The sequence below is a fragment of the Caretta caretta genome, chromosome 17, assembly GCF_965140235.1.
Source record: "Caretta caretta isolate rCarCar2 chromosome 17, rCarCar1.hap1, whole genome shotgun sequence".
Classification (NCBI taxonomy): domain Eukaryota; kingdom Metazoa; phylum Chordata; order Testudines; family Cheloniidae; genus Caretta; species Caretta caretta.
The window spans coordinates 5,238,705-5,263,995 of record NC_134222.1 but is presented as its reverse complement, the minus strand read 5'-3'; the positions used below and the strand labels follow the sequence as shown (position 1 = coordinate 5,263,995).

Here is a 25,291-nt window from a genome sequence, read left to right as displayed (position 1 = left end):
AGCAGCAGATGAGTTATAAGATGACAGAACTCTACAAAAACACATATGAAATAAGAAGGCTCTCCTCCCTCAACTTCGTACATATAAACAGTCTCGGTACAAACCCCCAATAACCACAAGAAAATATAGTTCATTATCAATTAAAAACATACAAAGTGGAAGCCTATTTGCAATGAGTGTGACTGGTACGCAATGCTATCAAAACAGGCTGCAACTCAATCTGCACAGCCTGCATGGATTCTAGCATAGAATATCAGGGCTCAGGTTACTGATCTTTCAGATTTACCATTTCAAAATTTAGACCAATGGAAGATTATCTACAAATAATGGATGAGGACTTCTATGCAGGTGCTGTAAACTGAGATAGAAGGGTTAGAGTTTGATCCACCATCTCAGTACAAAGAGAAACTCAAAGAGGTTAAGAGATATCTTGATTTCTGAATTTCATAGTGGTACCACAGCAAGGTCCTGACAATATATCCAAAGCAGTAGATTGAAGAAGTTTTATTTAGCAAACACTATGTTATATAGGTTTCAGAGTAGCAGCCGTGTTAGTCTGTATCTGTGAAAAGGAGTACTTGTGGCACCTTAGAGACTAACAAATTTATTTGCGCATAAGCTGAATGCATTCCACTGTATGCATCCGATCAAGTGAGCTGTAGCTCACAAAAGCTTATGCTCCAATAAATGTTAGTCTCTAAGGTGCCACAAGTACTCCTTTTCTTTTCTACTATGTTATATATACATCCAACACACTTCTCACAGTATCAGTCTTACATGGTGAACTAGCTGTTTCAGTATTCTGAGGTTAGTATTACTGCCCTAGTTGTAGTACACAGCATATACACTGTCCTTCATTCAGTTAAAGGTTGTTTGCATAGAAGTGCCTAACAGATAACCATCCTATTGAAAAAGAATTAACTTTTAAAGCTGCTGATTGGTGCAACTATGGAGAAGGTAAATCAATAGGCTGGTTATATGCTAACTAACATACCCTAGAAAACACACTATGTGCAAAATTACTTAGGTCAATCACTAATCAGAAACGTAGATTTTGTAAAAGTTAGGTTTTAGAAAATGTTTTCATTATTTTAATAGGACCCAGAAGTCTGACTCCCAATACCCTGCTCTCACCACTAGAGCACACTTTTGTTTGTGTGTGTGAGAAAAAAAATGATAGTGAATCTGGGCCCGCTTTGAATATGGGGTAGAAACCACCAAAATGTGGATACCACGGAAAGCCAGGGGTCTCCATGTGAGATTTGCTTGGAGTTGGAGAATTTGTTCAGCCCTGAAACCAAGGACAATTCGGCGGTGGTGGTGGGGGATGAAAATGGGGTGCCGAGGAGAAGGGGGGGGGGGGGGAGAGACACACTCAGTGCGAACGGAAATCGCTGCGTTGCAGGCAGCCAGAACACCCAGTGTCGGCTATTACCAGCCTAGCAGAGCCAAGCCGCCCAGGTAACAGGCAGATCAGCGTCACACACATACCGCGGCCGCGTCGGGAATGACCAGCCCTTGGCGGCGCAGCGCGGCTGGGGGCTGCTGACCCCGACTCCCGCAAGAACAAGGACCGGGCCCTGGCGAGAGGGGTTTGAGGTGAATCCCCCACCACCGTGCCGGGGAGGAATGGGGGAAAGCCGGGGAGAGGGGTGCTCCCTCCCCCACGCCTTGAGATGAGAGGTGACCCCGGACCCCTCACGGTTACGGCGGGAAACGACCCCGCTCCCGCAGGAGCCGCGCGGGCCCCGGTGCCGGGTCTCACCGCCGCGGTGGGAGATGTGCCGGCAGCGGAAGCGCTGCCGCTTGGGCCGGTGCAGCAGTCCCGGGCACTTGAGCAGCAGCACCGAGGTGAGGAGGTAACCGCCCAGCGTAGAGACCAGACACAGGGCGACGCCGGCCATCCTGCCCGCTCCCCCGGAGCCGGTCAGCCTCCGGCAGCCGCGCACGAGCCCGCCCCACCCCGCGCAGCCGCAGCCTCTCCCGCCAGTCAACCCGAGCGAGGGAACGGAGAGCGCAGGCGCGCAACCGCACGCGCGACGAGGGGGCTCGGCCCTCCCTTGAGGGAAACTGACTCAGTTCTAACACCCGAGGGCTCATTCTCCCCCCTTCTAGCCCCCAGGGGCCTCAGTCCCCCCCCCACTCCGAGGGGAGATTAACCCCTCCCCCTGCCATATACACCCGCGAAGGGTTCCCCGGCAGGGTCTCACCTTCCCTGAGATCATTCCCTGCCATACTCACAGAGGAGGGAAATTAACCACACACCCGCGTGGACCCCCCCCTCCCCCGCACAATCCCAGGAGGTGGATTAAACACCTTCCCACAGATTGTATCCCTCTATCACACACATGGGATTAACTCCCCAACCTCTGTCTTCCCTGGGAGGGCTCTTCCCCAAGGACAAATTAATTTCTCCTTTACTTCCTCCCTTCATCAGAGTAGTTAGACTTCTTTCTTTCCCATAACGAGATTAAACCCTGCCACCCAGCATCAGGGAACCTTATGCCATGGAAGGAATTCCTCTTCCCATCCCCCATAGGTGAAGGGCTTGCCCCCATTTCACCTCAGCAGGGGGTGCACCTCTAGGCTTCCTCCCCCAGCATCTGAGGGGAACCTCAAACCCCCTCCTGCTTTCTCCAGTGGTTTAGGCAAGAGCATATCTTTGAATCAACTCTTTCCCGCACCCAGCATACAATCATTTGTGTCAAGTTTTATAACTTTTCACCCCACAGCCCTTTAACCTCTGCCTAGGGGCATCTCTACATTCTGCACCCCTACTCCCACCCCACTGTCACAAGCAGCCACAGGTGCTACCCTTTCCACTTACTTGGGATGGAAGGGGTAGCACCTGCACAGAAATGTAGATGACTGAGAATATTTTGAATAAATATGCCAGTCACCTGCACATCACTGGGTTTAATGCAGCCCTAATATGGACACCAGGTAATTCAACAGAGGGTGGCTAGCCTGGAAACAGCCAATTGCTTGTGATTCAACTGGTGTAAAACAAGTGACTGAAATAAATTGACTGAGTGTGCCTGAAAACCCATATTCTTCTGGAAAGCACTAGGGATGTTTAGTAACCAGCACTATAAAACCCCATCTAAAACAAAATCATATTTAAAAGATTATTGCAAGAATGGTTTCTGGGATCAACAAAAATAATCTGTCAAACTTTCCTTTTTGAAGGACAGTACCAATGTGACTGATAGTTCAGGTGTGATCAATAAACACCATAAACCCAGGAATTTGTGTAATGTTTTGCTTGTTTTATAGAGGGAGACCTACAGTGCCTATTACATTATCATAATCTTCAATTCAGCCTGGAGTTTAAGTGCACCAGTTCTCACACCCCCTAAAAGAGGTTAGAGGCAAACTTTTCCACATACTGAGGCCAAAACTGAGATAAAGATCCAAAAGTCTGATAGACTTCAGACAATTAGACATTTAAAATTAATGGAGACGGGATAGGAAATTAAGAGTTTAGTATTGTTCTTTTGCTTGACTTGGAAGCAAGCTGCATTTGGCCATTTCATGTGCGTAAAACTGCATTAAACCCAGTCTTCCCATACTGATCATTTATGAATTTATCAATTATGTCAAAATCTCCGTAAACAGTTATTCCAGAGACAACATAATCTGCACCATTTTATCCTTGATAAGATATTTCCACTCCACTTTTTTCCTCAAATGAAACAGATTACCTTTCTTTAACATTCAGTAATTTATGATCAATGACAGCATATACACAATCTGAATATGAGATTGACACTCTGAAAACCAAGCCATTCATTTCAGAGTTATTTGAGGCAGAAGAGCCTTCTAGTGGGCCAGCTGCTCTAATCTCTCTACAACTGTATTCTTGTACCTAAGTGTTATACTCCACAAGCGCCTTTCACATATGATATTTGTACAGGCATTTTACAAACACCATCAATTGTTTCCAGCTGTTTTGAGTTCCAGCTGAATTTTCCTCTTCTTCCAATAACAGTCTAAACATTTCAGTTTGTGTATGCAAATTCTTCTCCTCTCACTGATGTTTCTCTATTCAATCACCATATGAAGAAGCACGAACAATTTAGTAATCTGACTCCTTAAGTTTTCTGCTCCAGGATCTTAAAGCACTTTCTAAATTTTCATGCATTAAGTCACACAGCAGCCCTCAAAGAGCGAGGGAGGTATTATTCGCATCTTATAGTTTAGAAAATGAGGCAGACATTTGAGTAATTGACTTAACATGACAAATAATTAGAAGGGAAAAGAACTCACGTATCACAATTCCCATACTGTGCTTTAACTGCCCTAGTAGTGCAAACTGGGAGAAATTCTAACCCTTTGATATATGTTACTAGGGCTTTTTTGTTTGATTGTTTAATTTTTAAACTTGTTTTAGAATGGGTTTCAGTTGTCAGTATTTTGTCTTTTTTTTGTTTGTTTTTTTTAAAGCACACCTAACCTTGACTTAGTTGTAGGAGCCGATTTCTTATAGCCACAGCTATGGCACTGGATAGATAATTTTCAAAAACAAGATCTGGTTGTATGATCCACGAATGTAGACATATTTTTAATTTGCTTTTTAAAAATATTTCTGACCTGAATGAACAGGGTTCCTGGCTCTGATGGAATTGAGAGGACAAATCCAAAAATGACAAAAGATATCTGTAATTACATTTTAAAAACTCAAATACAAAGTTTGATAACACAATAAGAGTCCATATTTTTGATTTAAAAAGCCAGGTTATAGAGACAGAAAAAGGTTCTCTTCTCACTGTCTTCATCTGACAAGTAAACAGCTTGATTCCAAGCAGGGGTAATTTTAATGTAAATTCCTAAATATGTAATTAGGGACACACAGCTGACTCATCAAAACATGTAGGGACACAGGCTCAGACAATAAAGATAAATTAAAAGTCGATGGTTTCTACATATGAAAACTGAATAGGTAAACAGAGAAAGTTGCCATGTTCCTTTCTCCACTTTGATTCTCAGATCTTTATTCTGAATCTGGACCCTATTCACTTTACATGCAGTGGTTTCACTATACCAAGCAGTGATTACTGTTTAAGTATCAACAGTTAGGAATCAAAATCCATAATTTGGATTGAGAAAAAATGTCACCGTAAACCAGGACCAATGTACCAAAATAATTCTTATTGTGTAATGGCTTTTAGTATTCCTCGAACAACCTTATAACTCATTAACTGCTGGTTTTCTTTAGGAGGAAAACAAGGTCCACGTTCTGTCACATAAGCGTAAGGGAATCGCAGCACCCACAGTCCGTCAGGCGGGAGGGTTATTTCCTGTTTCTCAGGGTAAAATGTAGGGCAAGGTGGAGGTCCTGGTTGAACCTGAAAAACAACAGAGTAGGAAATATGTTAAGTGCTTTAAAAGATAAAATCAAACTATTGGAATAAAGCCCTCTCAAATAACTAAATCCACACTGGTCTAATAAGCCTCTACTAAAATGAGGTTTGAAGCCTCTTTAGCGCATTTCTAGAAGACGGCGTTTAAATGCTGTTCTTTCCAGAAAGGAAAAGTCTCAAACCCCAGTGTGATCAAGACGCTGAATTTAAGATAGCAGATTTGGCATCAGATCACTAAGGCCCTGTCTCACACTACAAAAAAAAATTTAAAGAAAATCTACATTTAGGTATCCAGTTGCATCTGTGTAGTGCAGACAAGATTAAACTGTTTCAACTGTGACTCAAATTGTTCTTCCACCTTGGATTTTTCAGGACTGTAGCATGATTCAAGAGCACTTACAATATTGTTTGGTATCAACTGCACTAGAAGACCGAGCGGTGTCTTAACCAGGTCAAGAACTGATGTGGTGCAATTGTTTCCTTCAGCATATTAGATTTTCACATGGTGGACAAGGGCCTTAGAAATCATATCACTTATGGATATCAGTATCACTAGCTGATTTAGCTTTTTCCTTGCCACTTCATCCACATTTGCCCCTAAAGGGGAATTTTGAAATACCACCATTAGGGCCTGATTGTGCAGTTCATACACAGGCAAAACACATGGAAGTTAAATGCGAGTCTGAAAGGGTAGGCTGCAAAACTATCTTAACACTGAAGTGAAGTTACTGCATTTTGTGTATATAATTGGTGCCTTTTCACCGCTGTGTGTAGCTTTAATCATTGCTCCTGCTGCTTGAACTTGCAAATCAAAAAACAATTTAGTATGTGGGTCTTTAAGGTCTTCTCTAAAACAGGTTACGTTTGCTTTGTAGGAATACAGCACTGGAAGGGACCTCTGGAGACACTGAGTCCAGTCCCTTGCTATCACAGGCAAATCAGTCATACAATCCCATTCTTAAACTTAGCAAGTTCCATCTTAATATTAGATAGGTTGTTTGCCCCCATTACTCCTATTGGAAGGCTGTTCTAGGACCTCACTCCTCTGATCAGACACCCTGTAAATTTCCAAACTACAGCTCTCAAATAGCTCTTCTCCATCCCTGATGCCCACGCCCAATGCATTTTCGAGAGAAATCATATTTCCTCTCGGCCTTAATTTTGCTAGGCTGAACAAGACACCTTTTCGTCTCCTCATATAAGATAGGCTTCCCATTCCCAAGAGCATTCTGGTAGCACTTTTCTGTTCCTGTTTGATTTCATCTCTTTTCAACATGGGTATATGAATGATCCCAGAGCACTTTAGGGAAGTAGATTGTTTCTCCCCACAACTGATATAAACATACTGTGTGCTGGCTGCATTTCAGTGATGCTGTATTATTTACTTTAGGTACCAACAAATGAAATTTTTTTGCCGTATTTTACAAAGTGCTATATAAATGGTAAGATTATTCCAGGACAGCGTACTACTGGAAAACACATTTTGTTCATATTTCATTACTTTAAAAAAAAAAAAGAAGTGGCACACATATCAATTTCAAATATCAATCTCCTTTTCTCAGCATCTAGAAATACATGAAAATTACATCTTTTTCATTCTACAGATTCTCTGTCCCGAGTTCAGAGAAGAATTGAAGATAAAAATCCATCTTCGCCATGAATTACCATTTTTCTGTGAAGACATTTTAATTTTTAATTCTTATGTTCCCAATGCTCAGCAGTTCTTTTTAAAAAAAGATTATTCTGGTGCATTTTCTGTGGCATATTATTTAAAATGTCTTTTCAACCTATTGGAACCCTACTATGTCATCTGTGATAAAATGTGTATTAAGAAGAAAGTTAGGCTGACAAATGCTAAAGTCACAACAGCCTTGGAGACTCAAGAAATATTTGTTTACAGAACACGTACAGCATTTGCAACTACACAGCAAACTTCCCCACACCACCACTGTACTCAAACCTGATCTGTGAGGACTCTCCCTAAAGAATGAGAAGAGACATGGCATGCCCCATTCAGTCCTTGGCTGAACATATCAAGGAGCATTCCCAATGAGGTGGTGGTTTATATGTCGTCTGTCTGTTGAGAATTTCTGAACTAAAACTGGCCTATGTGAAATGGGTTTGGTGGCAACAATCCAATAATTTTTGGCCAGTACCAATTTGGATTGACCTAAAGAACATTAATTAAATCCTGGTTCAGGTTGAAAGGAAATTCTTGGATTATCTACTCTTACCCTCTGCAACAATGAAGGATCCTACATTCCTTTGTGTGTCTTTTTGTCCCACAATAAGTGTTCTTAATACACTTTTTAGAGTTACATTTTGCAGTTCCTACAGTCACTTACAAATAGCTAGATTCTATTTTTAATTTCTTACCTGAGGTGTCAGTATTATCTGCAGTGGAGCATCTGGCACCACAACAAAGAGTCTTATAAACTGAGCATAATATGGTTTAAGTCCTCGTCCTTGAGTTGATGAGAGGATGTATAAGGGCATATCAGAATTAAGGGCTTTTATAGCTGATTCTTTTGGCCCACTTCCCATCACCTTCATGACTTTCTCCGGCCCTGAACACATGAACCTTCGACCACGGGCGTCTTCATATTCAAATCCAACGAAGGCTCGTGCTATGTCGTCTCTCCGCCTTCCTCTTCCCATTACAACTGCACTTCGTTTGCCAGGAACAGCTTTATTAGGAGCAGGCCAGGAATTAGTGTCCAGATCTCCCTCATCTTCAGCTCTTGTCCTGATGACAATGTCCCAAGGCATTAAGTAGTTTGTTCCTGGTATGAAGCCCTGTTGGTCTAAGCCTGTGTGAAAGTTATAAGCCTTAGCAGGGCCAAGTTTGACCAGTGACCAGCTAGAGAATTTGGGAAGAAGCCCCTTAGGGCAATTAGAATGGAGCATGCCAGGAAGATACTCAACAGTGGATGCCTGCCGATCTACCAAGCTTGGCCTCTTCTCGCTTTTAGACTCTGATGCTTGCCCATGAGTCTCTGCATTGTCTCCTCCACCTTGAGGATCAGCTGGGTAGGTGCCCAGGCTATCCGTCGATTGACCCAAACTAAGGGCTAAGCTCAGGCTGGTGCTTTCTCCCTGGGTTTGAGGCTCTTTTTCTTTAAGTTTCTCAGCTTCTCCTTCTGGAGGGGCAGGTGAGGTCTCATTCTTGGCTGGTGCTGGATCAGGTGTACTCGGCTGAAATATTGGGAAGTTGATGTGATCCAGTTTCCCACAACATTTCTCTTCCAGCAGCTGTGAAAGATGGAACACAGTTAACTTGTCATCTGTAGTCTCAATGTTCACATAGCTCTGAATCACAAAACTAACTGAATGCAGTTTAATATAATAAGCTATAGTATTAACAAATCAATGCAACTTGGCCTCAAGCAAATATTTAGAAGCTCTCTTTTGGTGAAGTGGGAACCAGTGCACTTCTGCATGAACTACAGACACTATGCACACGTCCACACACTGTTTTTGTACTACTATAACTATTTTGGTTAGGGGTATGATTTTCTACATAACCAGTTAAAAATCAGTGCACTCCCTAGTGAGGATAAAGTTATATTGGTATAAAGGTGCCTTACACCTTCCCTTATAAGCTACACCAATATAAGCACCTTGATACTGTAAGAACATAACAATGGCCCTACTGGGTCAGACCAAAGGTCCATCTAGCCCAGTATCTGGTCTTCCGACAGTGGCCAGTGCCAGGTGCCCCAGAGGGAATGAACAGAACAGGTAATCATTAAGTGATCCAACCCCTGTCGCTCATTCCCAGCTTCTGGCAAAAAAACCAAAACCAATACTATTATTGCTGAACCCCTAACTAGAAGGTAGGGAATTGTACTGCTTTAACTATCCTAGTATAGTCAAAGTGGTGTAAATCTGTAATTGTAGAAAAGCCCATACTTTACTGCTTTCATGGAAAATGAATAGGTTGTTCACCAAGCTATTCAGATGGCTTGGGTCTGATCCTGCAAGGTACTGAGTACTCAACTGCTGTTAAGGCAATAGGAGTAAGCTGTTTGGGTCTTACAGGAGCAGGATAAGAAAAAGGTAATATTTACACAGAAGGGAGTTTTAGGCTCTCTCCCATGCCCCCTTTTCACTTAGGTCTCTCTCTCCTTGGGGTCAGAGGACTCACTTTTCTTCCATCAAATCCCTCCTTAAAACAAACTAACACAAAGACCATTTTAAAAAAGGCAGTGCAGTACTCCCATGCCAGCTCTAACTCTTATTGGAACACTAAGTACTAGTTGTGTCTGCACTGTTTTGTCTGTCTCAGACCTAGGCTCCGATTTTGAAAGGACCCGTTATGATCATCTAGCATCACCTCCCGCATAACAGAGGCCACAGAATCTTACCCAGTAATTCCTGCATCAAGCCCATAACTTCTGTTAAAACGATAAAACATGTATTTAGAAAGATATCCAGTCTTGATTTACAAACGTCAAGTGACAGAGGATCCACCACATCTCCAGGCAAATTACTCCAATGGTTAATTACCTTTGCTATTAAAAATGTGCACCTTATTTCTAGTCTGAATTTGGCTAGCTTCCGCATTCAATCACTTTTTCTCTTCCCCCCCCCATAGACACTTATAGACCACAATCAAGTCACCTCTTAACTTTTTCTTTGGACTCTTTAGGATAAGCTGTGCCTTGTTTGTACAGCACAAGCATAGCTATGGCTTAATAAATAATATTTCCTTTTGAAGCAAAAATGGAAAGCTAATGATTACCTGATAGAAGTCATAATTGGCAGCTTTGATATCAAAGGGATCATCCCGGGGTGCTTGTTTCCTCCCACAGTTACAGGCACCAGTGGAGCGAGCCCGGCTGTTGTGATACAACACTGGAGGGTTTCTATCTGGCTCTGGTTTTTCCCCTGAAAAAGTAACAAGATTAATTGGAGTTTGCTTCACCCCATCTGGAGAGCTACCTGTATAATTTAGCTATCTTCAATGATCCCTCACGCTCCCTCCCCACCCCGATTACTTTCCAAAATTGCCAATTTACCATGCAACTTCCCCTTCCCTGTGTTTGTTATACAACTAGTTACAAAGGCCCTTTGTACACACTGAGCTGCCTTTCTTGCCAATTGATTATTGTGCAGGATGTGGAGCTGCTATGTAATAATTTATGTCCCACCCATTTGATTGATATTGTGTTTGCTATATGACTGCAAGGGGTTAATTCAAGCAGAGGATAGATAGTCCCCCATTTATCATTACTTAAAAGACAATGCAACTATCATTTAGTTTAAATTTTACCTCTGACCAAGCTGATTTCAACAATCTGGCTTGGGAGTCCCCATAGGGGGATCCAAGCAGAGGAAACTCGAACAATGAAGTTTGGATGGATAAGAAGATGGTCTCTGAAGGACAGGAAAAAATGAGGCAAAGACTGCTGGGGAGTAGACTGAACCCCAATCCCTAGAGCCAAAGGGCTCAGGAATAAACTAGGACTACCTAAGCCTTTAGGTAAGGCAAATATGCACATAGACCTTTTATTTTGTTGAAATCCTTTTTTCTCGATATGCCTTGTTCTACTGTTAAGATAAAACAATACATTGTTTTGAATGGCTGTTTTGAGTCACTGTGTTTACCAGTCAGGCTTGCAGAGTAATCCTGGGTGGCACACAGGATGCTGTAGCCCAATGACCAGATCTCAGAGTGTGAAAATTATGTTGTCCTTTCACCAGGTGAAGGCAAGAGAATTAACAGGAGGCGATGCACTCAGACAGGTTCAAAGGTGCAGCTAGGCCTCAACTATGATACTTACCAGATCTTGCTTGAAAGGACAAATGGTTCTTCTGGCTATTTATATATATTCCTTGAAAGTTCTATTCCTTGCACAGTATGGCTCTACTTTAAAATAGTGTTTACACCTCCCTAGGAAACCATCTTTCTTACATCCTTCCTAGCAGGAAACATATGTCCAACTGGCATGAAGAGAACCCAAATAATTAATGAGTCCAATCCTGCAACCCTTATTCACACCAAGTAGCAATTAGTTTGGGGGGAGGTTTTAAATCAAAGTTATACTTGGGGGGAAAGTGATGACTGAGAATAGGGTATGGAGCCTTTAACCTGTAGATTACTAGTTCTAATACACCTGTTTCCACCATCTGATTACTGTTTTTTGTCCTCTATGAAATGAGTTTGGTGGTCCCAGCCCACGAATACATATTGCATAAACCACCACCACAACTGGCAGTCTCTGCACAGACAGCAAGGACTGAACAGACCATGGAAACTCAACTATTTTCAATTCCTGGGAGTGTTAACTCCCAATCAGGATTAGGCAACACGGCCTTTGCTATAACTATTCCTTCAATAAACAGAGAAATGGAATCTAAACCCCTCATTCCTTCACTTTTCATAACATTAACATTAGTCACAAGACTTATTTTTAGAGTCTATGATTTACTGTACTTAATAGTATTTATTTTAAAATAAAGCCAGTTTTAAAATTCAGTGGCCAGTCAGATAAAATGTTTTCCTATGGCTTAAAACTTGTAAACTACAAAAGGATCCTAACACAACTGAGCTTAGTTACCTGATTTGGGGAGTAAGTGAAATTTATGTACACAGTGCTGATCAGTTAAACTTCGCTCCTCACACAGCTGATGCCCGTTGCTCCAGAACTTGTAACAGTCTTCATGAAGTTGCATGGCATACTTGTGAAAGGCTGGTCCCCGGGCATGCTGGCTGTACACACGCAAGGCTTGGGCTAGCTGATTCTTATGAACTGTCATAGTGTAGTTGTGGGGCAGGTTTGACTGGTAGGCACTGTGGGCCATGGGGAGAGCCTTTTGGCAACGGTTTTCAGAAAACTTGGTGTCTATATCTAGGTACGCCTCCAAGACTTTGATGCTTCCCATGATTTTGGAGGTCAGTTCCCCAGTGGGGGAAGCTGGGTCATCATCTTTCCCCTCAATGGCAACTTCATACAATTTCTGAGCTGCAGCAATCCACTTCTGATATGTGGGAAGCTCAAAGTGAGAGGGCTGAGGGTTTCTCCCCACACTATCATCGAAGCCTTTCTTACTTAGCACCAGCTCCACATGCTGCCACAGGAACTCCTTGAGGGTGCAGTCCACTAACTGCCCAGAGGAGCTGGAGCTGCTACTGCTACTCTCAACATGGAAGGACAGCTGCTGCCTGCCATGTCTCATCATCTGATATCTCCTGGGCCCCGCCAAGGTGGGTGCCAGCAAGGAATCAGTCTCTTTCATTGTGCAGTTGCCCCTAAGCTGCTCCAGCAGCATGGCCACTGGGTCCTCTCCATCCTGGGCCCCACCAGCTACAATGTAGACAAAGGCCTGGTTAGCAGGCACAGTGAAAAGGCAGTTGATGCTCTGGTTGGTCAGCACCCGACTCTTACGGAAGATGCGGTAGATCTGGTCCTCTAGGGCATGCTGCAACCTCCTCTTGGGTGAATGCTTCTTGGGTGGGGGCTTCTCCAGCTGGCCACAGAGATCTTGCCCCCTGCCCGGTGGGGGGTCCACCTTCAGGGCCCCATTAAGCTGGAAGAGGAAGAGGAGGCGGGGTGGGCACGGTCTGCAGTTGAGCTTCCACTCCTTGCCAACCGGGCAGTCCTTGATGGCAGCCTTGAGGGAGGGCAGCACCTTCTGCCTCAGCCCATCCAGGGCCCTGAAGACACGGTCATAGGTGATGTCGAAGGAGCAGGTGGGGTGCACCATCAGCAGGATGTGGCAGACGGAGAAGAGGTAGAGGAGGCTCAGGCAGTGCAGTTTCTCCTGGTGCTTCCAGAACTCATGGGCCTCGGCGTGGGGCAGCGGGGCGCCAGGCGGGTGGCCGAGCCCCGGCACCCTGGCGTCCCCGGCGCTGAGGTCCCTGCAGGCCTGCAGCAGCTGGGGGGTGTCGCAGATGGAGGTGAGCACCAGGTACAGCACCTTGCTCTCCTGGCTGTAATAGGCCTGCAGCAGGTTGTAGTCCTGGGCGGCGGCCTCCTCCTCTCCGGCCCCGGGCTCCCCGCCGGCCCCGGGCTCGGCCCCGCCCGGCCCCGCGCCCTCCCGCTGGAAGAGGGGGAAGACCTGCCGGTCGCACACGGTGCTCACCAGCGCCGCCTTCTCGGAGCTCAGCTGCAGGGCCGTCTTGCCGAAGATGCCCACCACGCACACCGCCGCCTCCTCCTCCGCGGGGGCGGGGACCGGGGCGCTCGCGCCGCCGCCGCCGCCGCCGCCCCCAGCCAGCAGCAGCTCCCGCAGGCTCACCGGCACGGTCATCGCCGCGGCAGCGCGCCGCCCCAATAGGCCACACTGCCTCCGGAGCTACTGGGCATGCGCCACAGCGGGGCATGCGCGGTAAGTCGAGACGCCGATGGTGCTCCTGCGCATGCTCACAACTCTGGGCGCTGCTGAGCGGGCGGAGCGCAGCTGCCCTCCCCTTGCCCTCAGACTCTGCTTCCTGAGCCACGTGGGTTGCTAGGTTGGGTGGGTGCCAAGGGAAGGGAAAAAGATGGGGGAAAGTAGGGAAGACGTCGTTCAGGGAGCCGATTGGTTATCCCCAATCAAACAGCAACACCACGAGGAGAGAGACTATGCCAGGAGATTTGCACCCAGCAACTCTCCTTCAAATCACCCACAACCCAGAGGAAATATGTACCCGCAGGAGCCCAACTTCTAAAACCATCCTGCAAACAATTGATTAGTACTGAAGCCCTTCCAAGGAAAAGTGGGGTGACCTTTCTAGGCTATGGAACTGAGCAAGGGGTCTGATGGATCTTTCCACTGCAACTTGCAGAAGCCAAGGAATTCTAGGGGCATTTCCACTTGTTCCAGCTCCTTCCCCCTTGAAACTTTGCATACAAGGGTGCTGGAACAATTTTTATAGTGAGAGTGCTGAGAGCCATTAAACCAAACTGTAAACCCTGCATATACTGGAAACCACTTCAAGCCAGGGGGTGCTGCAGCACTCCTAGTTCTAGCACCTATGTTTGCACATTCAATTAACAGGAAATAAACTCCAGCCTGTCAACATTCATGTTTATTTTTACATATAAAAAGAATGATCAGGGCTATTTTAGTGGTGTAGTTTCAAGTTAGTACAATAGGAAATGTGTAATCACTGGTGGAAAATATGCAGTGTAAACATGTAATAATTATAATAAACAAGACTGGATACTGGCAGTAGGAGTTTAAGGTGACTTATAGTAACTATGTATTTGTTTAGGAACCAAGCCTGTTCATTCCATTCCTATAACACCAGTTAGGACCTCTGAGCTTTCCATTTTGAAGCATTTCATTAATATTATTAGTTAATTATCACAACTTTCCTGTGAGGTCAGTATCATAAGCCAAACTTTGCAGATGGGGAAATTGAAACACATTTAGTGACCACGCCCAAGGTCACACAGCAAGTCAGTGGGAGAGTTAGGAACTTAGGAGTTCCTCACTTCCAGTCCCCTGGCACTAAACAGTGTTGTCTCAAATTGGGTATGTTAATGTAAAGACAAGCCAAAATGGTACATGCTGGAAAACAGTAATAATACTTTCTTATTGAGCCACATATCTATTGTTTATAAAACTTTTGCAAACCTATTTGTTACTGGAAACATTGGAGTCTTAAATTACTTCCCTCTTTTGAATTTTTTCCCTCTAACATTACAAATATTGCCAAAATCATCTTTAAAAAAAATGTAAGACAAACAACATTAAATTTAAATTACTTCCAAGTACATATGCATCTCTATCACAAAAAGACAACACTTTTTGGAAATTTCAGAAGTCAATGTTCAAAAGGACCAAAAAGACCTCATTCTCTTCTCATCCTTTGAAGAGGTACCCCAGTGTGAAGATTGAGGCACATTAGGACATTCTGGGGAAGGCTATTCCTTCTGTGGATAGAAGACTTCCCTCTTGAGGACCATCAAAATGGCACTTTTTATGTGTGCTAAACTTACTTAAAATAACAAACTCTTTACTCCCCAGTGATATAAAATTGGGATTAGACAAGTAGCAACCTGACCCTCAACTGACATAAAAATATAGCAGCACAGGTCTAGTTCTGTTCTTCAAAGCTGCTTGCAGTATGTAACCGAGCTGGAGAGGGAGTCTTTGGGTGAGCCATCTGTTAAAATAAGAACCAAGTTAGAATTTAGATTTCAGTAACAAATTACATAGTGGGTAATTCTTATTCATTGCATCCTAAGTGTAAGTGAACATCTAGCCTAAGAGGATTCCTAACATGTATAACATTTTTAATCAGGTTTTTTTCCAGTGTCAGCAGCAGTCATATTTTTAGCTTATTGTTTTTTGGTGCCCAAAAAGCTGCTTACCACCATGATAGTCATAGTCTTGGAGAACCTCTGCATATTCCCACTTGTGGGCTGTACTCCTGCAACCACTGAGCCTCAGAGACATCTGGAAAGCAGCACTTTAAATGAGCTCCACTTCACGTGAGCCCCAAATGTTTGGAATCAAAGTTATAGAAGTGCCATCCAACCATTATCACCTCAGTTCCTCCTCCTAAATTTAAAATCCTAATAGAAAAGAACTCTAAGGGAGAAGGGAACACAGGGGGAGACTCTGCAAGAGTTTTCCCCACATGTAGGAGGATGCTGGGGCCATATTTATGAAGAATTCTGTAATGCTGCTGCTGTGCATCTAATTGAGCACTAGGTTTTGCTTTGAATTAAACTCCAAGATTCAAGTTTGTTTTGTATGCTACAAATAATATTTAGCACTTCTAGCATTCTTTACATTCTCAAAGTACTGAACATATATTAACTAAGTGGTAGGTAGCACAAGGCAGTAGACTGGGTATCAGTCTTCTGTGGTCTGGGTATCAGCTGGCTTCAACTCCCAGCTCTGCCCATGACCTGCTGGTTGATTTTGGTCAAGTCACATCACCTTTCTATGGCTGTTTTCTCATCTGTAAAATGGGAATAATGACCCTCCTTTATAAACCACTAAGATCTATGGGGGAAAGTTTTATTAGAGATAAGTGTCACTATTATAAGTAGTAGTAATTATGGGCTCAGCTGCATGAGGCACACCAAGAGCTTTCACCTCCCACTGCCAAGCTCTAGAGCTAGATAAATAATATTTTGGAGCAATATCTTATACTGGGCTTTTAAAACTCCGACCAAACTTTATGCAACAAGAAACCGACTTAAACTCAAAGTCTTACCTGAAATTTGCGCCTCAGTGCCTGTGTCATTATTGGAGTCAATCCTGTGCCAGTTTCCATGTTCTCTTTGTTAGTTAATGGAGTTCCACCAGGACTCCTGAAGAGATCATAAAAATTGAAAGGGGCATTATTCTTAGATTTCTGATTAGTTAAAAAACAAAAGAAAACGGAAACGAAGTTACCTCTGAATATTGACTTTCTTAAGATGTTTTCGAAGGTCTATTTGATTTTTGCTGGGAGTGCTGATAAAAAACAACAAAACGTTAAAACCAACATATTTTTCAAGGACTATCGATGATGATTATTCTGAACATATACCATCTTTTCCCTGTTTGACATCAAAGAATGTAGAAAGTTCCTTACATTAGGAGGTTTGTATTGGGAGCTTGTAGGAGCTTGGATTTAGGTCTCAGATTAATGCTTTGTAAATCTGAGACTGTAATTAATGCCCTGTGCTTCTTCATTGGTGATCCTGCCTAAAATTAAAAAATAAAAATATTATCAAAAATACATTTTAAAACACCCCACAGAACATACAATCTATTTAATATTTATACCCTGCATGTTTTTAGTGCACTGTGGCTCATCAACTGTTTTGAGTCATTAAGATTTAACGTACCGTGGACAAAAATAGCCATTTTATAGAAGACTCCTATGTACACACTGTACAAGCAAAAATATCCATACATGGTTAAAATTCATAAAGCTACAGGAATGCTGGATGCTATTACCCTAAACTAAAAAGGAACACACCATGCATTGACCGTGGCTCTCTCTGTGGCCATGGGGCAAATCACTTAACCACTCTACCTCAAATTCCCCTCTGCAAAGTTAGGATAACAATATTTACTCACATATCTTACTGCGGATTTGGAGATTGGGCTCATCAACTGATTAATCCTAATTCAACTTTGGTGTGAGCTCACTGAAGTTTCTGAATGAACTCTACATAAGGGATGGATTTCCTCCAATGTTTGCAGACAGCACTGAAGGTTTATATAGATTGGATAACTATGATTATTAGCTGAAATCTAAAATCTCTCGTAATATAGTCATTGAACTACTTTATGAATTGGATTTATCATCATTACCCCAAAATGTGTTGTCTAGAACTAAACTATATAAGCAAAGAAAGAATATGAATGCATAAATGATTTAAAACAAACATCACAGACATGAGCTGGAAAAGATCAAAGGGCATCGCATATATTCAGCACTTCAATGGAATATTCCTTGAGGCAGGAATAATAGGTGGTGCTTAAGTTTGTTTTTAGGAGAATGTTTGAGAGTTTAACTGTCAAATGCAATTTTTCAGCTAACCAGAGTACAGGCACTAGCCTTGGTTAAAACTGTGGCCTGAAAAATTCGATGCATGGCTCTAAATGAGAATAAGAGAAGTTTTGCAGAAGTCAAGAAAGATCAGGAATATGATTCTGGTCTCTACAACCCAGATTCTCAAAGGTATTTAGGCACCTAACCGCCACTGATTTCATTAGATCTACAGCTGTACACCACCTGAAGCTGAACAACAATATAGATTTCTTGACTTAGCAAATGTTTGTTTAGTAAGCCATTAGTAGGGCCATGCCAAATTCACAATCCATTTTGGTCAATTTCATGGTCATAGGATTTTAAAAATCATAAATTTCATTATTTCAGCTATTTAAATCTGAAATTTCACACAGTGTTGTAATTGTAGGGGTCCTGATCCAAAAAGGAGTGTGTGGGAGGCTGTAAGGTTATTGTAGGGGGGGTTGCCGTACTGCTACCTTTACTTCTACGTTGCTGCTGGCAGCAGCGCTGCCATCAGAGCTGGGCAGCTGGAGAGCGGTGGCTGCTGGCTGGGAGCCCAGCTCTGAAGGCAGCGCGGCCACCAGCAGCAACGTAGAAGTAAGAGTGACATGGTATGGTATTGCCACCCTTACCTCTGCGCTGCTGGCGGGGCGCTGCCTTCAGAGCTGGGCACCCGGGCAACAGCCACCGCTCTCTGGCTGCCTAGCTCTGAAGGCAGTGCAGAAGTAAGGGTGGCAATACCACAACCCCCCAAAAATAATCTTGTGACCCCCTTCAACACCCTTTTGGGTCAGGACTTCAAATTTGAGCAACACTGGTCTCCCCCATGAAATCTATATAGTACAGGGTAAAAGCACACAAAAGACCAGATTTCACGGTCCGTGATGTGTTTTTCATGGCCGAGAATTTGTAGGGCCCTAGCCATTAGTGGCAAGCATTTTTGATATGGTCCTGGGGAACCAGGAATTATTTTGTTAGAACAGAACTTCAAGACACAAATCCTGGGTATAGTGCACAGTCCAACCAATTGGAGCATGCACGGAGAGCAATCTTTCTCCACACCAAAGCAAAGGAGTTACTGTATCTGCTCAGCAGAACCATTAATCCTGCACTCAGATCCCCAGTGTGCACAGACCCCCTATGGTGCTGGGCTACCCAGCATAGAGGGTTTCTACAACTGCTGCATGAGGCTCCTGCCAATACACATTGGAAGACATTGGTTTGATAGCTGGCAGGATTTGCCCCAGAACACCACTATCCAGTTATACATGTCCTTTGGTTTACCTGGTTTGTTTTTGTGTAATTCTGTGTGTTCTTTAGTTTCACATTCAGGAGATCCTTGAGAGTTATTTGTATGGGCCCATCTTTTACTGATGTAGCCTGAAAACAAGGGGAAGTTGGAACGAAGGGTAAAATCAACAAATTGCATGGTTCTCATAAGACACATTTCCCGCACTATATACCAAAATCCATCAAAGACCAACTGAAGAAATACAATAATCCTTTTACTCCCTACCTGAAGTGCTTTTGTGCTGTTGCCCCTTTTGAGTACTATAGGTGCAGGTGGTGGTGGTGGTGGAGGAAGCGGAGGTGGAGGAGGGGGGGCAGATGCAGGTTGCAGCACTCCTGCAGAAGGCAGGGATACTGGGTCTGCCAAGCCGATCTGTGCACAGACAGGAACAGCTAGTAACGGTTTATTACACCTTTGACAAGGAGAGTTTTCTGAGGAACTAACAACAGTCCCACTTATCTGAGAAGAAGAAGAAGAAAAAAAAAGACAAAATATAGAATATTAAATTAACTGTTTAAAGAATAGGAATGTTTAGGGAATGGAATTCATAACTTTTGGTGATCCAGGATGCCAGGCCCACGATGTGCCTGCTATTGGAGTGATCATCCAGCCGGCTAAGTCCTGCCTTCCAGCCTCAGGGTGGCAGCATTTCAGTGATGCTGTATGCGTAGGGAACGTGAAGTGATTTGCAATGAAAGGAGCTAAAGCAGTGGTTCTCAAACCAGCGTGCTTTTCTTTTTTTGAAGAGCTCTGGTGTCAGCCCCAGGTGGCAGGTGCTCGTGCAGAGGGGCTGTGTACACCCAGGAGGCGGGGATAAAGTCGACAGCCAGAGCACTGCCACCCGGGGTCTCTTTCCGCCCCGGCTCAATATCTCACCGGGAGGCAGCCTGTGCTCAACCCCCCGCCAGTTCCTCACCTAGTGGTGGTGGGGAGCCCCAGGGTAGCAGCAGCAGCAGCGCAGAACTAAGGGTGGCAATGGGGCACTAAGTCTGCTGCTATTGTGCTTCAGAGCTGGGCACCCAGCCACTGCTCTCTGCTCTGCCTGCAGAGCTGGGTGGTGGTATATATACTTTGGGGGGAAGGGGAGGGGAAATGACTACAGATACAAAAAAAGGGGGGCCTGATCAAATAAGTTTGAGATCCACTGAGCTAAAGAAATAAAAGATGGGCCCTATAATTTTCAAACCTGAATTTATACATTTCTCTAGCAATTCTATTCTATATTAGGGGTGGGATTTTCAAAAGCACCTCTGTGACTGGTGGGCACAAACTTCATTGTCTAAATTAATTTGATCATCAAAACTTAGAGAGCATTCCCTACTTTTGTTTATATGTAGTGTCTGACCCCATTATATTCTACTAAACATCATCGGAGGACATATTTAGGCCATAATAATAACAGTTCCTCTGTCGTTAGGGAATGTTATGGGCTGGAGAATTTTTTAAAAGGCAGAAAAGTTTGACCAGTGATTCAGACCACACTCCTGCAACTTCTTCCATTTCAGCAATTCCCTGAAGCCCCCTAAATTTGGGGGAGAGGGTCTCTATATAGACATAGTGGTTTCTGAATGGAGCAAGTTGCAAGGCTGCAGCTTTCATTTCAACAGCATCTTTTACTTTGGAAAATTACTAACAACCATTATAGCCAAAACAGTGAAGATCTTTAACAAAAAAATTTATTTCTAAAAATATTTTACCTACCATTGTCGCAAACACCATCTTCAGTCATTGGAAGATGGAGAGATGGAGCAAAACATTACTCTATTTTTTCCAGTTTGGGCACTTTGTGTAGTTAACAATGCTTTGCTCTGTGTATAATCATTTGGCACACAGAGTCCCATTGCCAGATCAGGGCCTTATTCAACCTGTTTGAGCGGGTCTTTTAGTCTCCATCACTGACCACAGATCTTTAAATGCTTAAGCCAGTATTATTCAACCTTTTTGTGGAGCCCTAAGAAGTTTTGAATGGAGACTTGAACCCCTTTGGAAATCTTAGGAATAGTCTGTGGACCCCCAGATTGAAAACCACCAGCTTAGCAAATATGAGAAAAATCACACTGCTAACGGGACTAACACGTGACTGACCTGGATCACTCCTTGTAGTCTGGAAAATTCAATTTCCAGCTTTTCCACCTGTTGCTTCAGCATGTTCAGTTGCCGCAGGTAGAGTCGTGAAGGAAATATGGTGTCTTTGATTACTTCAAAACTCTAAGCATCACAAAGAAACCAGGACTATTTTCTGAGTTAAACACAATGGGTGAAATATCAAAAGCACCTAAGGGACTTGGGAGCACAACTCACACCGAAAGTCAGTGGAAACTCTTCTGATTGTATTCAGTGGCATGAAACAACATGGATAGGCCATTTCAAATCTGGTCTAATTTTTTCCCTTTCCCATCCTTTGGTCAGAGTACACCAGAAAAGCAGACATTCTACATTCAGATCTCATCTTATTATTTGCTAATTTTGAATGTTGCAGGGGGCTGCAAACGGGTAGACCACGAGAAACTGAAGGATGGGCCACATTTCTTTGGAAAGGTGTGGTCCTGCAGATTCTCAATAAAGTTTCCCATTTTAACTTTGAATTCTACAGTATGTTTTTGGTCCGACCCATCAGGATCATGCACTCATATCTTCTAGGCTATTAAGAGTTGCAAGCTGGGTCCTAGGTCATTGCAAATCCTCCAGATATTGCAATAAAGTCTCCAACTTCACATACAATCTCAATGTCACCTTAATTTTGGGCATTTTTACCATACCTATTCCCCCAGCAGATACCTCCCATTTGAACCTTAATAATTCCTTCCAAACCTTTCACTAGACATAGATTCTCCAATAGCTACAATTGAATTTTCACCTTAATTTTGGAGTTAGGTGCAGTACACATGCACAGAGTGCTATGGTAATCTCAGACAGGCAGAAATAGAGATTTAGAAAACATACCTGTGCAACACTGTTCTGGCACCACCAGTACAAAGACGATGCTGTCATTGCCAAGGGCCTTACTGCATCCTTTACACTTGGGACGGCTAATGGCCAGAAAGTGCTACTTTGGCTGTGGGGAGGATTTGGAGGAAGACCATCCAATAACCTGTGGAAGAAAATTTCAAATGTATCTTTACAAGTAAGTAAATCATTTTAGCCATACAAAAATGTAACTGTGGTCAGTCTGTTGGTCATTTAGAAGTGTCAATGTAACAGATGAGTTTGGAGTAAACATCAATGCAAGGGAAGGGGATGGTAGGAAAATTTGTGTTACACTGTAGGGAACATTCCTGTCCTGACAAAAGAATAAGATCTTCTCAACAGGTTTTTTCAGGCTCCAACTACTGAGATTTTGTGATAACTCTTTTCCAAGCCCAATTTTCTGAGGCATTTAAAATTAGATTGGATAGGAAGGACACTGGAAGATGTACAAGAGGGAACAATTCTGCAGCAGCCAGGCCATGAAGTAGATGGGACTCAACGAGTCTCCTCCATCTCCAATTTCTGTGCTTCAGTATACTTTTTGGAACTAGCAATGGACCTATGAGAATTGGGTTAATGAGAACACTAAATGTAATGTGAGCTCACCTTTGAGGGAGAGGATTCAAGCACTGCAGTTTACTGACATCTCCCTTCTTGTTCATTAGAAGTTTTGCACGGGCCCGCAGCTTCCGCCGGCGTTGCTTATACTTTGCCATTATTTCTAGGGAGCCAAGTTCAAGAGCAGTTAAATCACTCTACAAGAGTGTATAATCGTGCTTTTATTAAAGAGCAGAGCTGCCACAAAAAGGTGAAAAAAAGAAGGGATGCATGTGAATAATCCCACTTCAAGATATTTGGAATTGTCTTGTTTTAATAGAAGTAATGCTTAGACGCATGAAAAAATTAATACCTCCTTTAAAGTATTCCTGTGATCACCTGGACAGAGTTTGTACATGTTAAGACAGCTGATAGAATGACGTTGAAACTGACATTTTAATCTCTCCCATTTTAAACCACCCCATGTGAGTGAATATGGTGGAATTTTTTATAAGGGATATTGGGAAGAGAGGACAAAATCATATATTTGGTAGAGGAAATCATCATATAATTCTGCACAAGATATGGAAAAATAATATATCCAGGACCTATGTAAAATGTACCACTTGCTCCAAGGCTCCCCTTTGTCTGTTTTGATCTTTGCCAGGACCCTGGTGATGAGTGGAATCGGAGGGAACACGTACATCAGGCTCCCTGACTATGACAGTAGGAAGGCATTGGGCCTGGGTTGGCATGCCCCGAACCCCGGCTTGGTCCTGTCCAGGACTAACGAAGAGTTCGAGAACTGCTACTTAAAGGTAACTAAGAAAACTACTAACTATATACACCTATATTACAGGTTTTCAAAGTTTGCAAGAACAGAGAACGAAACAATGCTCGCCGAAGCAGCAGAAGTTCCAGCACCGTGACTGGCAGCAAGGAGGAACTGAGGGTGGGGGGAGCTGGCGGCACCCCTTATACCACACCATGTGGACACCACTCCAGGGGGCGCCAGACCTGGCCCCCTACGGATACTGCTGAGGGAAAAACTTCCAGAACCGATGCATGTGTTGAGCATACACACCTAATATGGAATGGACATGAGCAAGCACTCAAAGAAAAACCTTAGTAATTTGCATATCCAATAATCCCTATGCAAACAGCCATCTCTCCACACTGATCAGTTTAAGAGTAGAGAGCTGTAGTCAGGCCTCATAACAAAGAATCTATTCCCTTTACAAAATGCACTGTAATTATTTTTAGGTTTCAAAGTAGCAGCTGTGTTAGTCTGTATTCGCAAAAAGGAGTACTTGTGGCACCTTAGACACTAACAAATTTATTTGAGCATAAGCTTACGTGAGCTACAGCTCACTTCATCGGATGCATTTTTAGGTTGTATCAGAGTTAAAATTAAATCACAATCTCAAATGAACAGTAGGTATTCAGTGAAGCATTGTCTCTCATTTAAAAAAATAATGTTTGTTCACTCATTTGCTACTCACTAATGTGCATTCTCATCATTAGAGTGAAATGGACATGGGTCTAGTGTATGCGTGGGGATCCGCAAAGCAATTTGGGACCCTTTGCAGTAAGAAGTCCCACAGTACCATGGCTATTATTACAGCTAGTTTGACTCTATTCACGTGGCAGCCATTCTCCTCTCAACTTCGTTAGAGAAGAATTTTATTGTGGTTAGGATGCCAGACTGGTGCTTGCACTGGGTTCAATTTTTCCAGCTGTAAAATGGGAACAAAATCCTTCTGTTCTCCCACCCTTTGTCCCTCTTGCCTAGTTAGGCGCAAGCTCCGTGTCTTACTATGTGCAGTAGAACCTCAGGGCGATGAACACCTCGGGAATGGAGCTTGTTCGTAACCCTGAACAAAACGTTATGGTGGTTCTTTCAAATGTTTAAAGCTGACTGTTGACTTAATGCAGCTTTCAAACTTTACAATGCAGAAGAAAAATGCTGCTTTCCCTTTACTTTTTAGTAGTTTACGATTAGCACAGTACAGTACTGTATTTGCTGCTGCTGGTTTTTGGGTTTTTTTTTTTTTTTTTTGGAGGGGGCGGGGTCTCTGCTGCTGCCTGGTTGTGTACGTCTGGTTCCCAATGAGGTGTGTGTGGTTGACTGGCCAGCTCGTAACTCTGCCGTTCTCCTGTGTCCGTACCCAGCACCCCGGGCAGGGCCCTGAGACTGGGACCCTAGACTGCACTGCCTCCCCGCGGCAGGATGCCCCCCAGCCTAGCAGGGCATGCATCACTCTGGGAGCCCCCGCAAAGCCCTCACGCTTTCCCCACAGGCCCCCTCCCCAGAACCCCTGACCCCCTTCGCGACTCACCCTTGCACCCGCACCCAGAGGAGAGATGCCCCCCCCTCTCTCTCTGCACCCCCACCCTCGGGTGGGGTGGCCTGGCCTCAGCCGACCCGCCCCTCTGTGCTCCCCGGGTGGGGAGTCACCAGTCACCCCAGCCACTCGGCTCGCCCCCTCTTTCCCTTACTTACCGGCTCATCGGCCCGAGCAACCTCCCTGCGATTCAAAATCGCTACACCAGCCACCCAAAGCCAATCGCAGCCCCGCTCTCTTCTGCCGCCCACGGAGCCCGACACCCGCCGGAGCTATCCAAGCTCTGATTGGTTACAGCGAATTCAGGTCCAGCCAGTCGACGCCAAGAGTGTAC

General features: G+C 43.9%; 3 protein-coding genes across 5 annotated transcripts in view; all 3 read right to left on the bottom strand.

The window, feature by feature from the left end:
* Positions 1 to 1,978, bottom strand: part of GDPD1 (glycerophosphodiester phosphodiesterase domain containing 1) — a 31,302-nt gene extending 29,324 nt beyond the window's left edge. The window contains exon 1 of one of the 2 annotated variants that reach the window (XM_048823586.2): positions 1,766 to 1,978. In XM_048823586.2, coding sequence (XP_048679543.2) covers positions 1,766 to 1,904 — 139 coding nt within the window. In that variant the 5' untranslated portion in view covers positions 1,905 to 1,978. The remainder of the gene's footprint in view (positions 1 to 1,765) is intronic. The other variant, XM_048823584.2, reaches the window with a different exon arrangement.
* A 1,657-nt stretch (positions 1,979 to 3,635) lies between these two features.
* On the bottom strand, positions 3,636 to 13,647 carry SMG8 (SMG8 nonsense mediated mRNA decay factor). The gene is made up of 4 exons (XM_048823575.2): positions 11,927 to 13,647; positions 10,108 to 10,253; positions 7,740 to 8,615; positions 3,636 to 5,348 (listed from the first exon to the last, which is right to left on the bottom strand). Exons 1-4 carry the CDS (start codon positions 13,617 to 13,619, stop codon positions 5,151 to 5,153), a joined length of 2,913 nt encoding a protein of 970 aa, XP_048679532.2. The 5' UTR covers positions 13,620 to 13,647; the 3' UTR covers positions 3,636 to 5,150.
* A 717-nt stretch (positions 13,648 to 14,364) lies between these two features.
* PRR11 (proline rich 11) lies at positions 14,365 to 25,231 on the bottom strand. Of its 2 annotated transcripts, none has more exons than XM_048823582.2 (10): positions 25,116 to 25,231; positions 22,682 to 22,796; positions 22,052 to 22,199; positions 21,194 to 21,316; positions 19,334 to 19,480; positions 19,102 to 19,197; positions 16,888 to 17,000; positions 16,707 to 16,766; positions 16,525 to 16,621; positions 14,365 to 15,462 (listed from the first exon to the last, which is right to left on the bottom strand). In XM_048823582.2, exons 2-10 carry the CDS (start codon positions 22,789 to 22,791, stop codon positions 15,394 to 15,396), a joined length of 963 nt encoding a protein of 320 aa, XP_048679539.1. In that variant the 5' UTR covers positions 22,792 to 22,796; positions 25,116 to 25,231; the 3' UTR covers positions 14,365 to 15,393. The 2 variants fall into 2 exon arrangements, with proteins under 2 accessions (XP_048679539.1, XP_048679538.1); XM_048823581.2 differs by having other exon boundaries at positions 19,334 to 19,567; positions 25,116 to 25,229.
* Between the last annotated feature and the right edge of the window lie 60 nt (positions 25,232 to 25,291).

Bases quoted from the DNA above. Each gene is read 5' to 3' on its own strand.
- SMG8 (XM_048823575.2), bottom strand. From the start codon at position 13,619: ATGACCGTGCCGGTGAGCCTGCGGGAGCTGCTGCTGGCTGGGGGCGGC. The intron at 10,254-11,926 runs GTAACTAAGCTC...TTACTTTTTCAG, and splicing joins TCACTTACTCCCCAAATCAG to GGGAAAAACCAGAGCCAGAT. The intron at 8,616-10,107 runs GTAATCATTAGC...CATCTTTCACAG, and splicing joins CCAATTATGACTTCTATCAG to CTGCTGGAAGAGAAATGTTG.
- PRR11 (XM_048823581.2), bottom strand. From the start codon at position 22,791: ATGGCAAAGTATAAGCAACGCCGGCGGAAGCTGCGGGCCCGTGCAAAA. The intron at 19,568-21,193 runs GTCAGTCACGTG...TCTTCTTCTCAG, and splicing joins GACTACAAGGAGTGATCCAG to ATAAGTGGGACTGTTGTTAG. The intron at 19,198-19,333 runs GTAGGGAGTAAA...CCTTGTTTTCAG, and splicing joins ACAGCACAAAAGCACTTCAG to GCTACATCAGTAAAAGATGG.